The sequence below is a fragment of the Cupressus sempervirens genome, chromosome 1 (genome assembly GCF_028749045.1).
Source record: "Cupressus sempervirens isolate cs-2001-9-10 chromosome 1, ASM2874904v1, whole genome shotgun sequence".
In the NCBI taxonomy this organism is placed as follows: Eukaryota; Viridiplantae; Streptophyta; class Pinopsida; order Cupressales; family Cupressaceae; genus Cupressus; species Cupressus sempervirens.
In genome coordinates, this window is record NC_143118.1 from 444,682,161 (window position 1) to 444,697,776 (window position 15,616).

A 15,616-nucleotide genomic window follows, 5' to 3' on the forward strand; every position below is an offset into this window, starting at 1 on the left:
TAAAATAAATTTAAAATTGAACATAAGATAGAAAATATTATTATCTAGAGATTTGTATTTTAGAGAATCCATAAGATAGAATTTAAATAGCATCATAAGATGTAATTCCAAAACGACAAAAAAGACCCAACTTAAAAAAGAGACATGATTATATAGAGCATTTCCAAATTTAGAAGCACCTCAAACTCAACTCTTCATCAATCAAGACATTATCTTTAGCCAAGACGCTACATATTCTCTACATTTATTATTATTTACAATACTATACTATTTAATATTAACTGAGCAATCATTCTATTCTGCCTCGGCACCTCACATTCAATATTTTAAAAAAAATTCTTTTTAATCCTGTTTTAGTTCAGATTGGACGAATTGCCTAAAAACACACACATCCCATAGGGCCAGTGAATTAGACAAAAACACAGGTATCGGTTGCAACTCTTGTGTTTTTTCTGAACAGCTGATCTCTAATAGACACTGCTTATTTTCCTAATGTAAAAAGCTTTGCCAGACCTTCCATACCAGTAACAGCTTTCCATCCCTTTGTAGATTGTGATGATTAGGAGATTTTTATGATTTTGAACTAGCCAGGCTTATGAAACAAGGCACTAGTCCATGCTAGACCTGCTGAGAATTCTCCAACAAAGCAATCCAGAACTGCATAAACCTAATATTCGCCTCTGCCCTAACCGATATGTAAATCGTGCAACTCTGAAGATTGAAGAAATTATCTTTCATATGTTGATTCCAGTTTATAATACTGTGTCATTTTGGTTGTTTCTGTGTTATGCATCCCTAAATTCAAGACTTTACGTGCAAAGTTTATCAGCGTAGCAGAAAAACTGTCTAGCTGCAATAGAATTGAGATCTGAAGCTTTTCATTAGGAACTTTATCTATAATCACCAACATACATATACTAATTCCCAAGTTTATGAAACTGAGACCGGTGCTCCCTGTAAAGCCATGTATACTTTCAACAGCCTACAAGAAAATTCAGTTAGAGAAATAAGTCACTCTTGAACCATAATGAGGAGTCTATCAAAAAGCCCTTTAAGCCCTTTTTATAATTGAACCAGTAGACCTATGGTACTGCACACCAGTATACACCTGCCAGGCCCTAGGCAGAAGTCCCAACTAATTAAGAGAAGATATTATTGTATCAGAGCCAGACAGACAACTGAACACCGAAGCATGGAGAACTGTGGCTCGAAGGAAGAAATTGGAGAAATAAGCCACGCTCAAACTCTAATGAGGAATTTATCAGATAGCCCTCATCACAAAATGAGCCTAGCTGATACATGGAAAACAACAAAATGCTTCCCAGAAAATCAAATCTGGGGAAAATCCATAGAACATGGCAAAGAGCAGCTACAGCTAATTATGAGAATCTCTAAATATCATGCAGAAGAAGAATATGTATGAAAAAAACTCTTAGCATCGTGCAGAAGAAGAGTAACTATGAAAAAAAAAGTTGCAAAAGAAAAGTAGATATGAAAACGAATAACATGCTGCGAGGATGCAGAGTGCAGAGTCAATACAGATCAACGAAGGAAATATTTTCTCAAACAATCGTAAGGCACTCACAAGAATGATTCTCACATTTTAAAAATCTAGTGTCAGTATTTCTTCGCTTGCAGCAACAAGATTCCTAAAGAGGTTGAAATATCCTCCTCTTATATCACTATGCATGAAGTGAATCGATCTACCATATAAACCGGAATTGACACTTAAGCTCTGCAGTACTCTGCTTGAATGAATACATTTTATTGTTTGTAATAATCTGCATACTTAATATTTCAGAAAATGCATTATGCTTCTAGGTAATTACAGTAGAATGCTTAGCTATATCATTTAATACCTGAAAATTTATACAACTATTCGAACATATCCTTTTGGAGATATAAGACTACAAATCCTCATAGTTTGGAATATCTGTTGGACCTGCAAAAATACCTATAAACATGCAGATATTCAGGGAAAACATGTTTCGAATATGAGCCACTCCATCATCCTTCGATGTTATCAAAAGTCACGGTATAATGCCAGAGTACAAAGCAGACGAATTATGGATCTTACGATTTGGATCAGCAAAATACTCTGATGAGGATCAAATCAAGAGGACATACTGCAAAACATGGAGAATCACCTTGCAGTAATTTGAATCGGAGCCTCAAAACTTTCATCAGAATTTTCCATGAGTGCCTCCAACGCTTTTGAGAGCTTGTAAACTATTTCTGCAAGGCTTGGCCGTGCTCCAGGATCCTCGTCGACGCAGGCTTTGGCGATCATTGCAAGGCAAAAAACACTATCATCAGGGCAAACACCTTTGGGATTTGGATCAATCCACTTTTTCAGCTCCACTTCTCTATCTTCCCTTTCCATAAGAGGTTTGATTTGTGTCCAAAGAAGACCTGCCTTCCCTGCTAATGGAACTCCCCCTTCACGAACAATGGCTTCTTTCCCAGAGATGAGCTCTAGCAGCACAACTCCATATGCAAACACATCCAGCTTTGGGGTTACCAGTCCATCTGCAAGGTATTCTGGAGCCATGTAGCCCTGTGTGCCTACTATGTGCCTTGTTAGAACATTTATCCCTGATTTCGCCATTCCAAAATTCGCAATCTTCGCCCTGAAATTTCCATCCAGGAGAATATTGCTACTTTTCACATCCTTGTGCACAACACTAGGGGTCGTATGCTCGTGAATGTATTGAAGCCCATTGGCAACATCCAAGGCAATTTGCAATCTGATCTTCCACGGAAGAAATTTAGAGCTCAGATTAGAAGCAGCCTCCTTCGGAATGGATTCAGGATCATGGAGCCAGCAATTCAGAGAACCGTTCTCGGCGTACTCGTAAACTAAGCAAGATTGACCCTCTGAACTGATACAAAACCCTTCTAGCCTCACCAAATTACTATGATTGACCTTCTGTAAAATCTTTAGCTCTTCGGAAACTTCCCCCTTCATCTGCTTTATGGCATAAACCTTACCATCTAAAACACCTTTGTAAACGGAGCCCTCTATGTTGCATAGAGGGCTAAAATTTTGGGTTGCTTTCTGTATATCCTCGGCAGAAAATATGTTAGGCTTGCCTATGGTACTTGTAACACCGGCCAAAAGTTCGTCATGCTGAGTCTTTTTTCTCTCGAAAGACCTCGCTCTCAGATCTGAAAACCTTTTTGGATCCTCCGATGTTCTTGTTAATCCATATTTGTGTGTTCTCTTTCTCACAACCCAAAAAATCAATACAACTATTACCAAAAGCGCCACGGCCCCACCTATGGAAGCCCCAATAACAACGCCACTATTCGATCCCCCGCCTGAAGAAACCTCAGGAACAATAGAACCATTATTTGTATTTGACGATGGAGATGGTGCAGGGGATGGAGATTGAGCTAACGTTGGCTTTTCAGAAACAGGAATCAGGAGCGTATTATTAGAAATTAAATTGGAAGTTATATCATTCTGAGACTTCAAATCATCAAGCTTTCCCCCAAATTTTGCACTGACGGATTCCGGAGTATCTCCTTTCTGCACAACATATGTTACCTGCATTTTGATCCCTTCATTGATTTGGGCTTTGGACGGACACTGGCACCTAATTGGAAAGTTAACTACGGTATCAATAGTCAAATTTGTTGGTACTAAAGTAGGGTTTGCAATTTCTACGGCCTGATATGTGGTCAAATACTCAAAATTCACCGTGGAAACCTTCCAAAAGGTATCATCCTTGAGGATCTGGTAGCTTATGTTGGCCTGAGAATAATTTCCCATGCAATCACATGTAATTGGAATAAGCAAAGAGTGCCCTTCAGCCACAGATGTAGTAGCACCAGGCAAATCATTGGCCGCTGTTATATTGAAAGTTTGAGTATTGAACAAATTAGCGATATTTGCCAGATCAGTATAATTAGGTTGGGCTTTATAAAAAGCATACGTATAACATGGTGCCCGGCCATCAGAGCAACTGTAGCCTGTGATATTAGGTATAGTATCTTGCCCTTGAACTTTAGCAGCAATACAAATGAAGAGAAAAAAGAAGAATACCAGTTTCCGAGCGCTTTGAAACATGGTGCTCGAGGAACGAAAACGCTGCAAAATCATCCCAAATGATGAAATGGGTTACATGGGCATAAACCTTAAAAACAAACTTAGGAAATGCGTCAGGAGGATTATGCCGTACGAGGAGCCTGCAACTCGTTTTCGTTTTCCTTTCCAAGGGGAAGCTTCCGTGAGCAGATCAAACACGCTAAATTGAACGTATGTGGACAGAGAATTATCTATGTTAAATGCCGGGAATCGTCTGAAGGGGGAACTGGATTAGGGCAAGGTTTCAATCACTCTGGTCAAGTCTTCGTTCTTACTTGACAAAGTAAGCGCGTTACAGTAAATCGCAGGACTTTTCTGGCAGCATATTTCACCTATCTCTGTTCAGTTTACACGAGTCTGTTAAAAACAATTATATATGCCAGCATTATTGTTCTTGTGATGCTCACCTGCCTCATCTAAGATGCTGCGTTCGCCAAACCATTTTGACTTTTGTGAACATTAGACATTAGTTTCTGCACAGCATATTGTTGAAAAAAGATTTGTGGTTGGAAAACATTAAATAACATCTACCCCGACTGCAGCTCCACATCTCGGACCATAATAACGTGTCATATTTCGTGTGGTATGGTTTTTGCGCAAATCCTCTATTGTTTACTCCAAGCTTATTTTTTAGTGGGGATTAGAATTCATTCCACTTTGACTCGGTATGGATAGAAACATTTTGTTTCATGTGCACTGAAGTACATTTCAAGTTCAAGATTCATGGGTTTCCACTTCAATTTTAAGACTACTCAAAAGTTTGTCACATGTAATTTTAATCTTTTCAAGTTCAAGATTCATGGGTTTTCAAATGTAATTTTAATCTTTTCAAGTTCAAGATTCATGGGTTTTCACTTCAATTGTTAGACTACGCAGACTTGTCACATGTCATTTTAATCTTTTCCAAGTCAAGGTCAATGCCACTATCAATTTACAAATCAAACTCAACTCCACTTCACCCATACGTTGAGAATATATAAATATTATTTATGGAGTTTTATTGCATTGGGTTTTGGGATCCACTAAGAACATGTGGACATTTGATGAGAGGCTACTTCTACAATATATTTAATGAAACACTAGGTTCATGAACTATAGACTTGGACTTAAATATTATATGTTGAAATAAATTTTTTTAGGTATAAAAATAAGTTTTGAAGGGGCTTCGAAATCTTTTTTAATATATTAGAAAATATTTTGAATGTAGATCATTAATAAGAAATAATAACATTAGACAAAAAACAATTCATTAAAAAAGAAAGGACAAGACTAACTAATGATCACTCAAAAGCTAGCAAGCACAACACATCACTTAGAAGCAAAGGAAGAGTTAGGTCAGGTTCTTTAGAGTATCCATGGCTTCTCCTCAAGTGCGTTCATCTTGTGCACGATCTTTCTAAGCTTGGCAACATCTTGAGCCAAGAAAAAACTCTTCTTTCTGGTACTTGTGTTCGTCCTTTTACTTGGACCTTCAACCTCCTCTATACCCACCTCCTTGTCCAAATCCCACCACAAATGTTCTTTTCCCAATGATACTCCCTAGCTTAGTAAACAACACATACATATTTTGTATTAAACATTTGATGATCTAGTGGCTTTGATCCATTATTTTGCATCGAGTCAATTGATAATCGACTAGGGACTTGGGAAGAAATCTCTACTGAATTTAATATTCCTATTTCTCAAAAGAAGACTTGCTCCATTATCAACAAGATTGTGGGAAGGTTTTTTCCAGGGAGTATCATGAATACTAAGCAGTTTTTGCAATGGGTTAAATGGAGATATGACACAGAACTTCATAAGATTTTAGCTAAACAAATATATCATATGTTGAAAAGTGATTATTGTGTTTTTGATAAAGTGAACCAACGCTGGGGGTTGAGTTGATCTGTCTCTAAATGGCATTTTATCTTTGACTTCTTTTGGCATTCTCCTCGCGAGCCTTAAAAAGCTTGTTTTAGTTGGATGTTACTTCTTGAAAAAAATGCAATTGGTTATGCTAACCCTCATGATCAAAATAGCTTTATTAAGTGCGAGTTTTTCTTTGTTCCTGAAGCCTATGAACACTTTATTTTTTATTGTAGTTATGCACGTGGTATTTTGTCTATTTTCTTTGGGTCCCCTATTACTTGGAACAATAATTATGGTTTTTCATGGAGTGAAGTTCTTTCAGAATATGTGGAGCCTTTTGATTTATTCACTACTACTTTTTGGTTTGTGTTAACTTGTGAGTTTTTGTGGATCCTATGGAAGGATAGGAATGGAGAGATCTTTCAAAGGAGAAGGTGACAACTTATAGAGTTTGGTCGTAAACTCACACACTTTCATGTTATGTCTTAGGTTGTAGTTGCACTAGAAATCACCAAGGATGATTTTATGATCCTAATGAGGGAAGACCAAATGTTGATCCACAAAAAAGATGTGATCTCGTGCCAATATTCCTTTGTGCACAAGGACATGTTGAATAAAAGGGAACTTGAAAATTTGAACCAGTTCATTGAGAAGCTTAAGATTGATGACATGCCAATTGATAATAGGGATCTTCTAGTCGAGATCCATGAAGTTGATAATGGAAAAAACAACTATGTTCAGTCTAATAGTATCATATGATATTAATGTTGTTGCTATGGCAACAATTTTGTCTAAGTTGGTTATACTTTTTTTACAGTATTGTATATCAATTCCATCTTGTTATTATGGTGTATATGTGGGAATTGATCTATATATGGGAACTGGACTATATGTTGTAGGTTGTTATGATGTCTTATATCTAGGGGTATCTCGTTGATCTATCTGAACTGGCTTCTTAAAGCTCTTTTGATGTATTTCCAGCCTTTAACTTTTCTAATATTATAGTCCACAATAAGCTAACTTGATAGTTTCTAGATTTTACGGGGTGCCTTGTAGTTTGGTAGGTTATTTCAAAGGTCCAATGAAAATCAATTTGAAGTGCCACATGTTTGGCATGAACTCCTATAGACCTCAAGAGTTGAACTTCCTACTAGATATTAGATAGGCCAAACTCATAAAAAATAAAAATTCAAGTCTAACAACACATAGTATGTATAATAAACTTGCCACAATGAACTTGAAACTATCAATGATCCAAGCTCTATATGAACATTCTCAAGGCTACTAGAGAACATACAAGTCTTTGTAACTAACTTTTGCTGATCTTTTGTATTTGGTATTCACTTTTTTTTTTTTTTTTTTTTTTTTTTAAGGCCCCGCCCCTTCACTTGTTTTTTTTTAACATATTAGAGTTAGTTTATATAATTAAGTTGAACACTTGTTTCAAGTTTAAAATATCAATTTGAAGTCTGGAAGACCTACATTTGATGGATGTAATAGTTTCATTTATTAGATTCTAAAAGCGGCTTCTTTCAAATGTCTGCTTTCCTTCATGTTCTATAGAGAGGGAGGGGGGTGTATGGGTGAATTAAAGCTTGAATTATGAATTGATGGTGTCTTGGTGACAAGCTTCGTGAAATCTGAAGGTTCAAGTGGTGATGAGACTTCAGTGCTCATGAATCAAGATGTGTACATTCATAATCTGTACTTTATGGACTTCGCTGTATTTCATTGAAATTTTTGGTGTGGGATATGAGGAAGGTAGAAAAGTCCCTTGTTTTACCATAACATTGACTTGACCAGAGCAATCGGAAACTTCCCAAAATCTGATCTTCGTTCAAACGAATCCCGGCATTGAACACACTTTGATTGCCGTGTTCGATCACCCCATGAAAAAAAACAATCTCTAATTGGTAGACATACGCATATGCAGTTGCACCCATTTCATCCGCTTCAACGGTCCTACAATGTCTCAGACCGCTTGGAAACTGATATGCTCATCTATCCTCCTCCTCTGTTTTGCTGGTAATGTCCAAGGACAAAATGAAACAGCCAACGTCACAGGCTACAGCTGTTCTGATGGCCCAACACCATGCGGTGCATATGCCTTTTATAAAGCTCAACCTTATTATACTGAACTGGTGGATATCGCTCTTTTGTTCAATGTTAGAAAGTTTGACATAACAGGAGCCAATGGTTTGCATGGTAATACCTCTTCTGTAGCTGAAGGGCAGCCTTTGCTTGTTCCTCTTAGTTGTAAATGCGAGACTAACTATTCCCAGGCTAATACTCTCTACCAGATACTGGCGGGAGATTCCTTTAGGAAGGTTTCCACAGAGAATTTTGAGTATTTGACCACACATCAGGCTGTGGAAATCCCAAATCCTACTTTGGTGCCAACAAATCTCACTATTGATACCGTGGTCGTCTTTCCGATTAGGTGTCAATGTCCGTCCGAAGCCCAAATCAGTAATGGGATCACTGCGCAGATAACATATGTTGTACAAAAAGAAGATACTGTGGAATCGATCATTGAGAAATTTTTTGCAAATCTTGACGATTTGATATCTGCGAACGGTTTACCCCGGCCTTCAAAGTTAATTCCCAACACTACAGTCTTGGTTCCTATCTCTGTAAGACCAACATTTACTACAAACAGTGTTCCAATTGTTAACAGTGTTCCATCTGTTCCTCGTCCATCACCCCCTTCAAATGCAAAACTGTTTGTGGGTGTTGGATCTGCCATTGCGGCTTGCATCACAGGTGCCGCTGCCCTCTGTGTCTACTTTTACTTTTTCAGAAGAAGAAAGAGAGCTGAATCCATCACGAGTCAAAAACTACAAGGCATGGATTTTGAGAAGCTTCTACACCACATTCCGCGGCGGTTTAAGATGGATGATATAATAGCCGGAACTAACAATTTCAGTGATGCCCAAAAGCTTGGGCAGGGAGGATTTGGGGGAGTGTACAAATGCAATCTTGTACAAACAGAAATGAATGAGATTGTGGCTGTCAAGCGCATCTCGGAAGGCTCAAGGCAAGGGATTAAGGAGTTCATTTCAGAAGTGAGCATAATCAGTCGTTTGAGGCACCGGAATCTTGTTCAACTCTTGGGATGGTGCCATGAGCAAGACGGCCAGTTGCTTCTCGTCTACGAATATATGTCTAATGGAAGCCTAGACAGACATATTTTCCCCAAAAGAGGAGAAGAAGGAGAGGGTGACGTATTGCAGTGGAGTATGAGGTATAAAATAGCCAGTGAAATTGCGAGTGCACTGCTGTATCTACATGAAGAATGGGATGAATGTGTTGTGCACAGAGATGTAAAATCCAGTAATATTTTGCTGGATGGCAATTTCAGCGCAAAGATTGGGGATTTTGGATTGGCGCGTATGGTGAGTCATGAGCGTCTAGCTCAGACAACCCGAGCTGCGGGGACATTGGGGTATCTGGCACCTGAATGTGTGGCATCAGGAAAAACGAGTCCTCAATCTGATGTATACAGCTTTGGAGCCGTAGCTCTGGAAATAGCGTGTGGCAAGCAGGTAATAGATGTCAGCTTGGTAGAGTTCGACATGCGGCTTGTAGCGTGGGCATGGGATCTGTATGGTCAAGGGAAACTATTGGAGGCTGCAGATGAGAGATTGAATGGTCAATTTGTAAGGGAAGAGATGGAGAGATTGATGGTGGTGGGGTTGTGCTGTTCTCACCCTGATGCTGCCAGCCGACCCAAAATGAGGCAAGTGCTCAAATTGCTCAATTTTGAAGTTGGAGCGCCTCTTCTCCCACCTGCAATGCCTGTAGCATCTTATGCTACCGACGGGCCTTCCCTTCCAGTGCTATCACACTCTCTTCCATCTTCTCTCAGTCCAAGGTAGACCCATCTTCAATTTCATTAGTCTGTTATAGTTCTCGATGTATGGGCGAATCCTATCCTACCTACTTTGTTGTTAAGGGATTACTTGTTTCCGACAGTCTTCATATTAATGTTAATGCAGTCGGCTATGCTCTAGACAGATTGTATCAAAAGTCAATTAAAAAATTCAGACAGTGATTTTTTCTCAAATTTTTGTTCTTTTCAATTGTAGAACATATAAATCATGAAGAACAAATGCTGAAATTAAGTAAAATCTATTGTGTTTTGCATGGAGGGTTCAAAAGTGCGAGGCAACCAGCCAGGCACGAAGCCTGGAGCTACAAACCAGGTTGTATCAAAAGGAAATTTAAAAAATCAGATCTCTGAAATTACAGTGATTTTTTCTCAATTTTTTTTTTCTTTTCGATTGTAGAACATATAGATCATGAAGAGTAAATGTTGAAAAATTTAATAAAACCTATTGTGTTTTTCATGGAGGGTTCAGAAGTGCGAGGCAACCAGCCAGGCACGAAGCCTGGAGCTACAAACCAGATTGTATCAAAAGTCAATAAAAAAAAATCAGACCTCTGAAATTACAGTGATTTTTTCTCAATTTTTTGTTCTTTTGGATTGTAGAACATATAAATCATGAAGAACAAATGCTGAAAAATTAAATAAAATCTATTGTATTTTTCATGGAGGGTTCAGAAGTGCAAGGCAACCAGCCAGGCAAGAAGCTTGGAGCTACAAAATAGCGAAGGCCACCATGATTTAGGGACCCGATACAGCCCACTCCTGCTTGAAACCTCTTTGACTTAGAGCAAGGACTTAAGGGCATCCACGTATCTATTAGCCTCATTTTGAGCCATTTTAGACCAAAGACCCATTGACGAATTTTTCAATTTTGATCAAAACTATAAAGTCTTAAAAACACCCACTGTTTAAACTACCATTCCAAAGAAGGTAGTGGCTGGATTATCCAGTCGTAAGATTAGTTTTTATTGTCTAACATTTTGTAAGTTTTGGAAAAAAAATCAAATTATTCCTTCCGTGCATAGCCATTGCCTACAAGGAAAGGGGGTTCAACAAAAGTCTTGCGAGATGAACTAAAGAGTAATTCGTTTAAAAGAGGTTTTTGTAACGTTGAAAACTCCAAGGACCAACGGTCTCACGAATTTATTTTTTATTAGTCCCGCCTGGCATTAATGTTTTAGTATCGGTTAATGTATATTCCTAATGTCTGTAGCTGGTCTTATTTTTATTTTGTTTAATTACAAGAATCTTGAGTAATTCTGATTGACCTTCGATATTTTTGCTGTCCTTTATTTTATTTTTATATTTGCAAATTAAAAATTTTCTTTGCTGCCAATGAAAACGAGCCGGGGAAATATATTTTTAAATTTCTAATGTTGTAAAATATGTCTTTGGAGACTTATTTTGTTGAGCTTTCTCCAATACTTGGCTGCTTATTGCTCATGACCATAGAGCCACCTCTCAAGCCTGTACTATAAATTCTAACTTTATTTTTTATTATATTATTGTAATTATGTCATTATATATTTTTATAGTTGTGCCTTTACTTTTTAATTATTTTAATTTTTAAAAAATTTAATATAAAATGAAATATAAGTAATGAGATTAACAACCTTAAAGAATTAATTCTAATAGATTTTTTTAATATATAGGACAAAAATAATTAGTAATTTTTATAAGGAACATATCAAATATTCTAAAATGATATTTACTTATTTGTTTGGCTTTTATAATAAGAGTAGAGGACAACTATTTGAAAAAATGTTCAAGCCAACTTAAGAAAAGTTTTATATGGCATGGATACATTACACCATTTCACAAAAATTCTCTTAATCAAAAGCACAACTTGAAACCAAAACTATCCAAATTTATTTCTCAAAAAGAATCTTTGAACAATAAAACAAATGAGAAAAGGCATTTAACAAAAAAGCACAATACATAGAACTTACTTGAAAATTTCTCCTCAAAAGAAAAAAAAATCAACTTATATATATTTATTATATAATATCTATTTCTTTGATTAAGTTATTTTTTAGAGGATATAATAAAATATTTTAAAATATTTTCTTCTCATTTTGATTGTGTACTTTTAAAGATCAATGTTTTACTTCACACAGTGATCCATTCGTATTATTAAAAAAAGTACAAGAGAGAAACATACACACATGTATAATTTATATAATAGTATAAGAAAAAGTTAAAGCTAACCTACAAATGATCATTTTTTTTGAAGGACTTACTCACAAAAATTAGGTGTTTGTGGCATGCTTTAAAAGTACTTTTTTTTTGACATGTATAAGAAATGTTATAGACTCATAACAAAAAAAGTAAATATTTTCTGGTGGACATCTATGCAAGGGAAGATCCTTACCATTGATAACCTAAGGAAAAGGGGATTCCAAATACCCAACAAATGCTACCTTTATAAGGGAGCGGAGGAGAATATCCCTCATCTATTCTTAGAGTGTGATTATGCCATCAACATATGGGTTGGGTGCTATAGAAGTTGGATATGGTTTGGGTATTTAATTTTGGGTTGGATCAATTTGCTAAGAGTTGGCAATGGCCGTTCATTCACCCCCTCCTTATCCAAATGTGGAAAGTTATCCCCCCCATGTTTGTTGGGGCATTTGGAAGGAAAGAAACAATGGGGTGTTCAAAAATGAAGAGAGGAGTGAGGAGATTGTTACTGATATTATCTACAAGCTTCTGGTGGAAAATATGAAAAGCTACAAGGGTGATCACCCCCAATCAGAAGGAATAAAGGATTGCCAAAAATTGGAATTTAGATGACGAGTTCTTGGAGACTGATAATTCCAAGCAACTTGCTAGGAAAAGGACAAGATGGAGACCACCTAGGGAGAACTGGGTTAAACTTAATTTTGATAGAGCAACGAGGAAGGAAGGATTTGCAGGAGGTGGTATAGTCAGAGACAACAAGGGTAGAATGCTTTTGGCTTATGTAGGATACCTAAGGAAAGTCTCAAATAATGTGGCGGAAGCAATGGCTTTTTTTATGGGGTTTGAAATTGGTAATCAGTGTTGGATAGGAGAATGTGGAGATTGAAGGTTCAAAGGGTGATCCCACAATAATGGGTTCCACTTTTTGACCAATTTTGACACTGAAATCAATATTTTTGCAACAAACGTCACGTTCAAGTGACTATATCTCCAAAACTATAAATAATTTCAAGATGACATAAACTAGTGATTTTGAATACTTTGTTCCTACTTTGTAACTATATTTTTTAATCTAAAAAAAATTTAAAAAACCATTCTCCTGCAATTATGGGAGTCAAAAGAGCAAAAAATAAAAAAATTTATGAAAAATGGGTTGAAATTTTCTTAATTTTGGGTGTTCCCCTGAACATAGTGTTCGCGCGAACACATGTTCAGGCGAACATGCCCATTGCAATTTCATGGCGGCCGAAAAATTAAGTGACCATGTTCGCGCGAACATGCCTAAATTTTTCGTGTTCGTGCGAACAATCGAAAAAACCAAAAAAATATCAAAAATGGGACCTGTGTCTACATGCATGAAACATCATTCTATTCACGAAACAAAAACCACCATGTCTTGCATTTCAATCATTGATTGCAAATTTCCATCATAGACGTCATTTTGTGCCATCAATCTTCGTATTTGGCATCAACCTGATAGTGCATTGCAGGCCTGTCTTTGCCACGAATTTTGTCCACAGATAAATCGAAGGCAGGTGAGAGATTTCTCAATATTTTCAAATTAATGTTCTTCCTATCTTCGTTCATGCTTTCATCAATATTTCCTATCTTCGTTCACAATTTGATAAAAAAAATTGCATATCTAAATTATTTATTTATGTCTTTCATTAATGAAGTTGTTTAATGGATGCATTGAAGTTAAATTAAAAATTAGTAACACATTCATGGTGTTAAGAAATGTATATTCTTATTGATTTTTTCATTTTTTAAAATATTGAATTTGTTAAAAAAAAATTGAACATCTAAATTATTTTTTTCTTTCTTTCATTAGTGAAGTTGTTTAAATGATACATTGAAGTTAAATAGTTTCAAACTAGATACTTTTAAAGTGTGGTTACATGTTAGTTTTACTTATCTCACTTTAATTATCTCGCTAGTTACATTTAATTGAATTTTTTAATTTATAACTTGAATTAATGAAAAATATTTTATTTTATTTTCAAATCAAATTCATTCAACAAAAATAAATGTGCCATAACTCTTTATGAATTCTCAATTTCTATAAAGAAATAATCTAAGGTTTTCATTTCCTTCTAGAACATAGATTAGATGATTCTATGTTACTAATGGTCTCCTTGCAGCATGTGGCAATTGTGGGATGAAGACATGATCATAATTGTAAACTACTAATGTTTGCTTTGCAGGATGTTGTCGAAGACCATTGTGTGTTTGTCAAAACCATGTGTGTGGATTTATTAGATTAAATAATACTTCGTTTGGTGCTTAAAATGAACTTTTTATTTTCTACCTGGCGTGTTTACAGTGTTTAAATCCCTAGGAGTTGCATTGGACGTATCCTCTCCCCTCGCCATTCGTGGATCTTGGGTGTAAGAGAAATCCATGTAACTTCTATAGGAGGCCTGCCTTGGACCAAGATACTCGATATTGGGTATGCCAGGGGACGACCTCAGAGCGGTAACGGGCCAAAAGCCAGGTCAACGTTCCAGCCACTATATAAAACTCGATTACGGTGAAAGTCGTGTCGGTGGTATTGCTGAGTGATAGCTCTCCTCCAGTACCCTTGTGGTGCGTCAAACCCCGGTTCTCAAGGCTGGGAGACCTTCTGAGGAAGTTTATCACTCACTTGCTGAATGGAATGCCCTTACTAAAACCCATGTTTTAGTGGCCAAAATCCTTTCTATCCACTGGCTCAAGGGGTCACCCATGCCCATGAAGACATCCTACATTCTCGCGGTCCTTAATAGAGACAACAGTCCCTTGGGAAGTCATGCCCCTTGGGAAGCGGATCTTGGTAGCCTCGAGAAGTAAGTGCGCTGTAAGGGGGAGCCTATGGTGCCAAGGTCCTAAGTTGTCCGCTCTGGATAAGCACGGCTGAACTTTGGTTCAAGTAGGAATTTAGTGGATACAGTCCTAAAGCCTAGGTTGTGGTGTGATTGTTCACTATTAACAATAGCTATTCTTGTCTTAATGTGTCTTGCGTGTGTGTAAAACATAATCAAGATAAAAGCCAACATTCAAATTTACACCTTGGAAACTTGCAAAACCTTGTCAAAATATCAAACATTGTCAAAACATCACAAACTTTGGTTCAATACATTCAAACCTTGGAAAACATGGCAACTTGTGCTCCTAAACGTGCTTGGCAAAACATAGATTTCACTCTTGCATAGAATCCACTTGTATTCTTCATAGTTTGAGCCTCATACTTGCATCATATAGACTTCATATAGCACCTTTTTAGTATCCCTCATATTCACATTGCAATCATTAGCATTTAAGCTTGCATCCTTTACATTTCACCTCAAAAATTATCACTTTGCATCTTCCATCTTGCATCTTTGCATACCCAACCCTCATCTTGACTACTTTAACCATCATTTCGGATGTCCTACACATCATTTTGAGCATTCATTTCGAATTATCTCCTTGAATGTGTCTCTCCCTCACTGCTCTCTCCCTCTCCCACACACACACAAACACTATTTACTTGTGTCTCATTTTTATACTCATCCCTCCATCTCTATCTACCCCTTTCACTTCTCTCATCACCTATCCCTTTTCTTCTCCACATACACCTCTCCTCT

General features: G+C 36.9%; 2 protein-coding genes across 3 annotated transcripts; one reads left to right on the forward strand and one right to left on the reverse strand.

Moving 5' to 3' along the window:
- Positions 1 to 1,825: 1,825 nt before the first annotated feature.
- LOC149578213 (serine/threonine receptor-like kinase NFP) lies at positions 1,826 to 4,615 on the reverse strand. The gene has a single exon (XM_089827818.1). It carries the CDS (start codon positions 4,103 to 4,105, stop codon positions 2,144 to 2,146), a length of 1,962 nt encoding a protein of 653 aa, XP_089683944.1. The 5' UTR covers positions 4,106 to 4,615; the 3' UTR covers positions 1,826 to 2,143.
- A 2,955-nt stretch (positions 4,616 to 7,570) lies between these two features.
- Positions 7,571 to 10,007, forward strand: LOC149578214 (L-type lectin-domain containing receptor kinase IX.1-like). Of its 2 annotated transcripts, XM_089827835.1 has the most exons (2): positions 8,009 to 8,146; positions 8,242 to 10,007. In XM_089827835.1, exons 1-2 carry the CDS (start codon positions 8,135 to 8,137, stop codon positions 9,817 to 9,819), a joined length of 1,590 nt encoding a protein of 529 aa, XP_089683961.1. In that variant the 5' UTR covers positions 8,009 to 8,134; the 3' UTR covers positions 9,820 to 10,007. The 2 variants fall into 2 exon arrangements, with proteins under 2 accessions (XP_089683954.1, XP_089683961.1); XM_089827828.1 differs by having other exon boundaries at positions 7,571 to 10,007.
- The last annotated feature ends 5,609 nt before the right edge of the window (positions 10,008 to 15,616 follow it).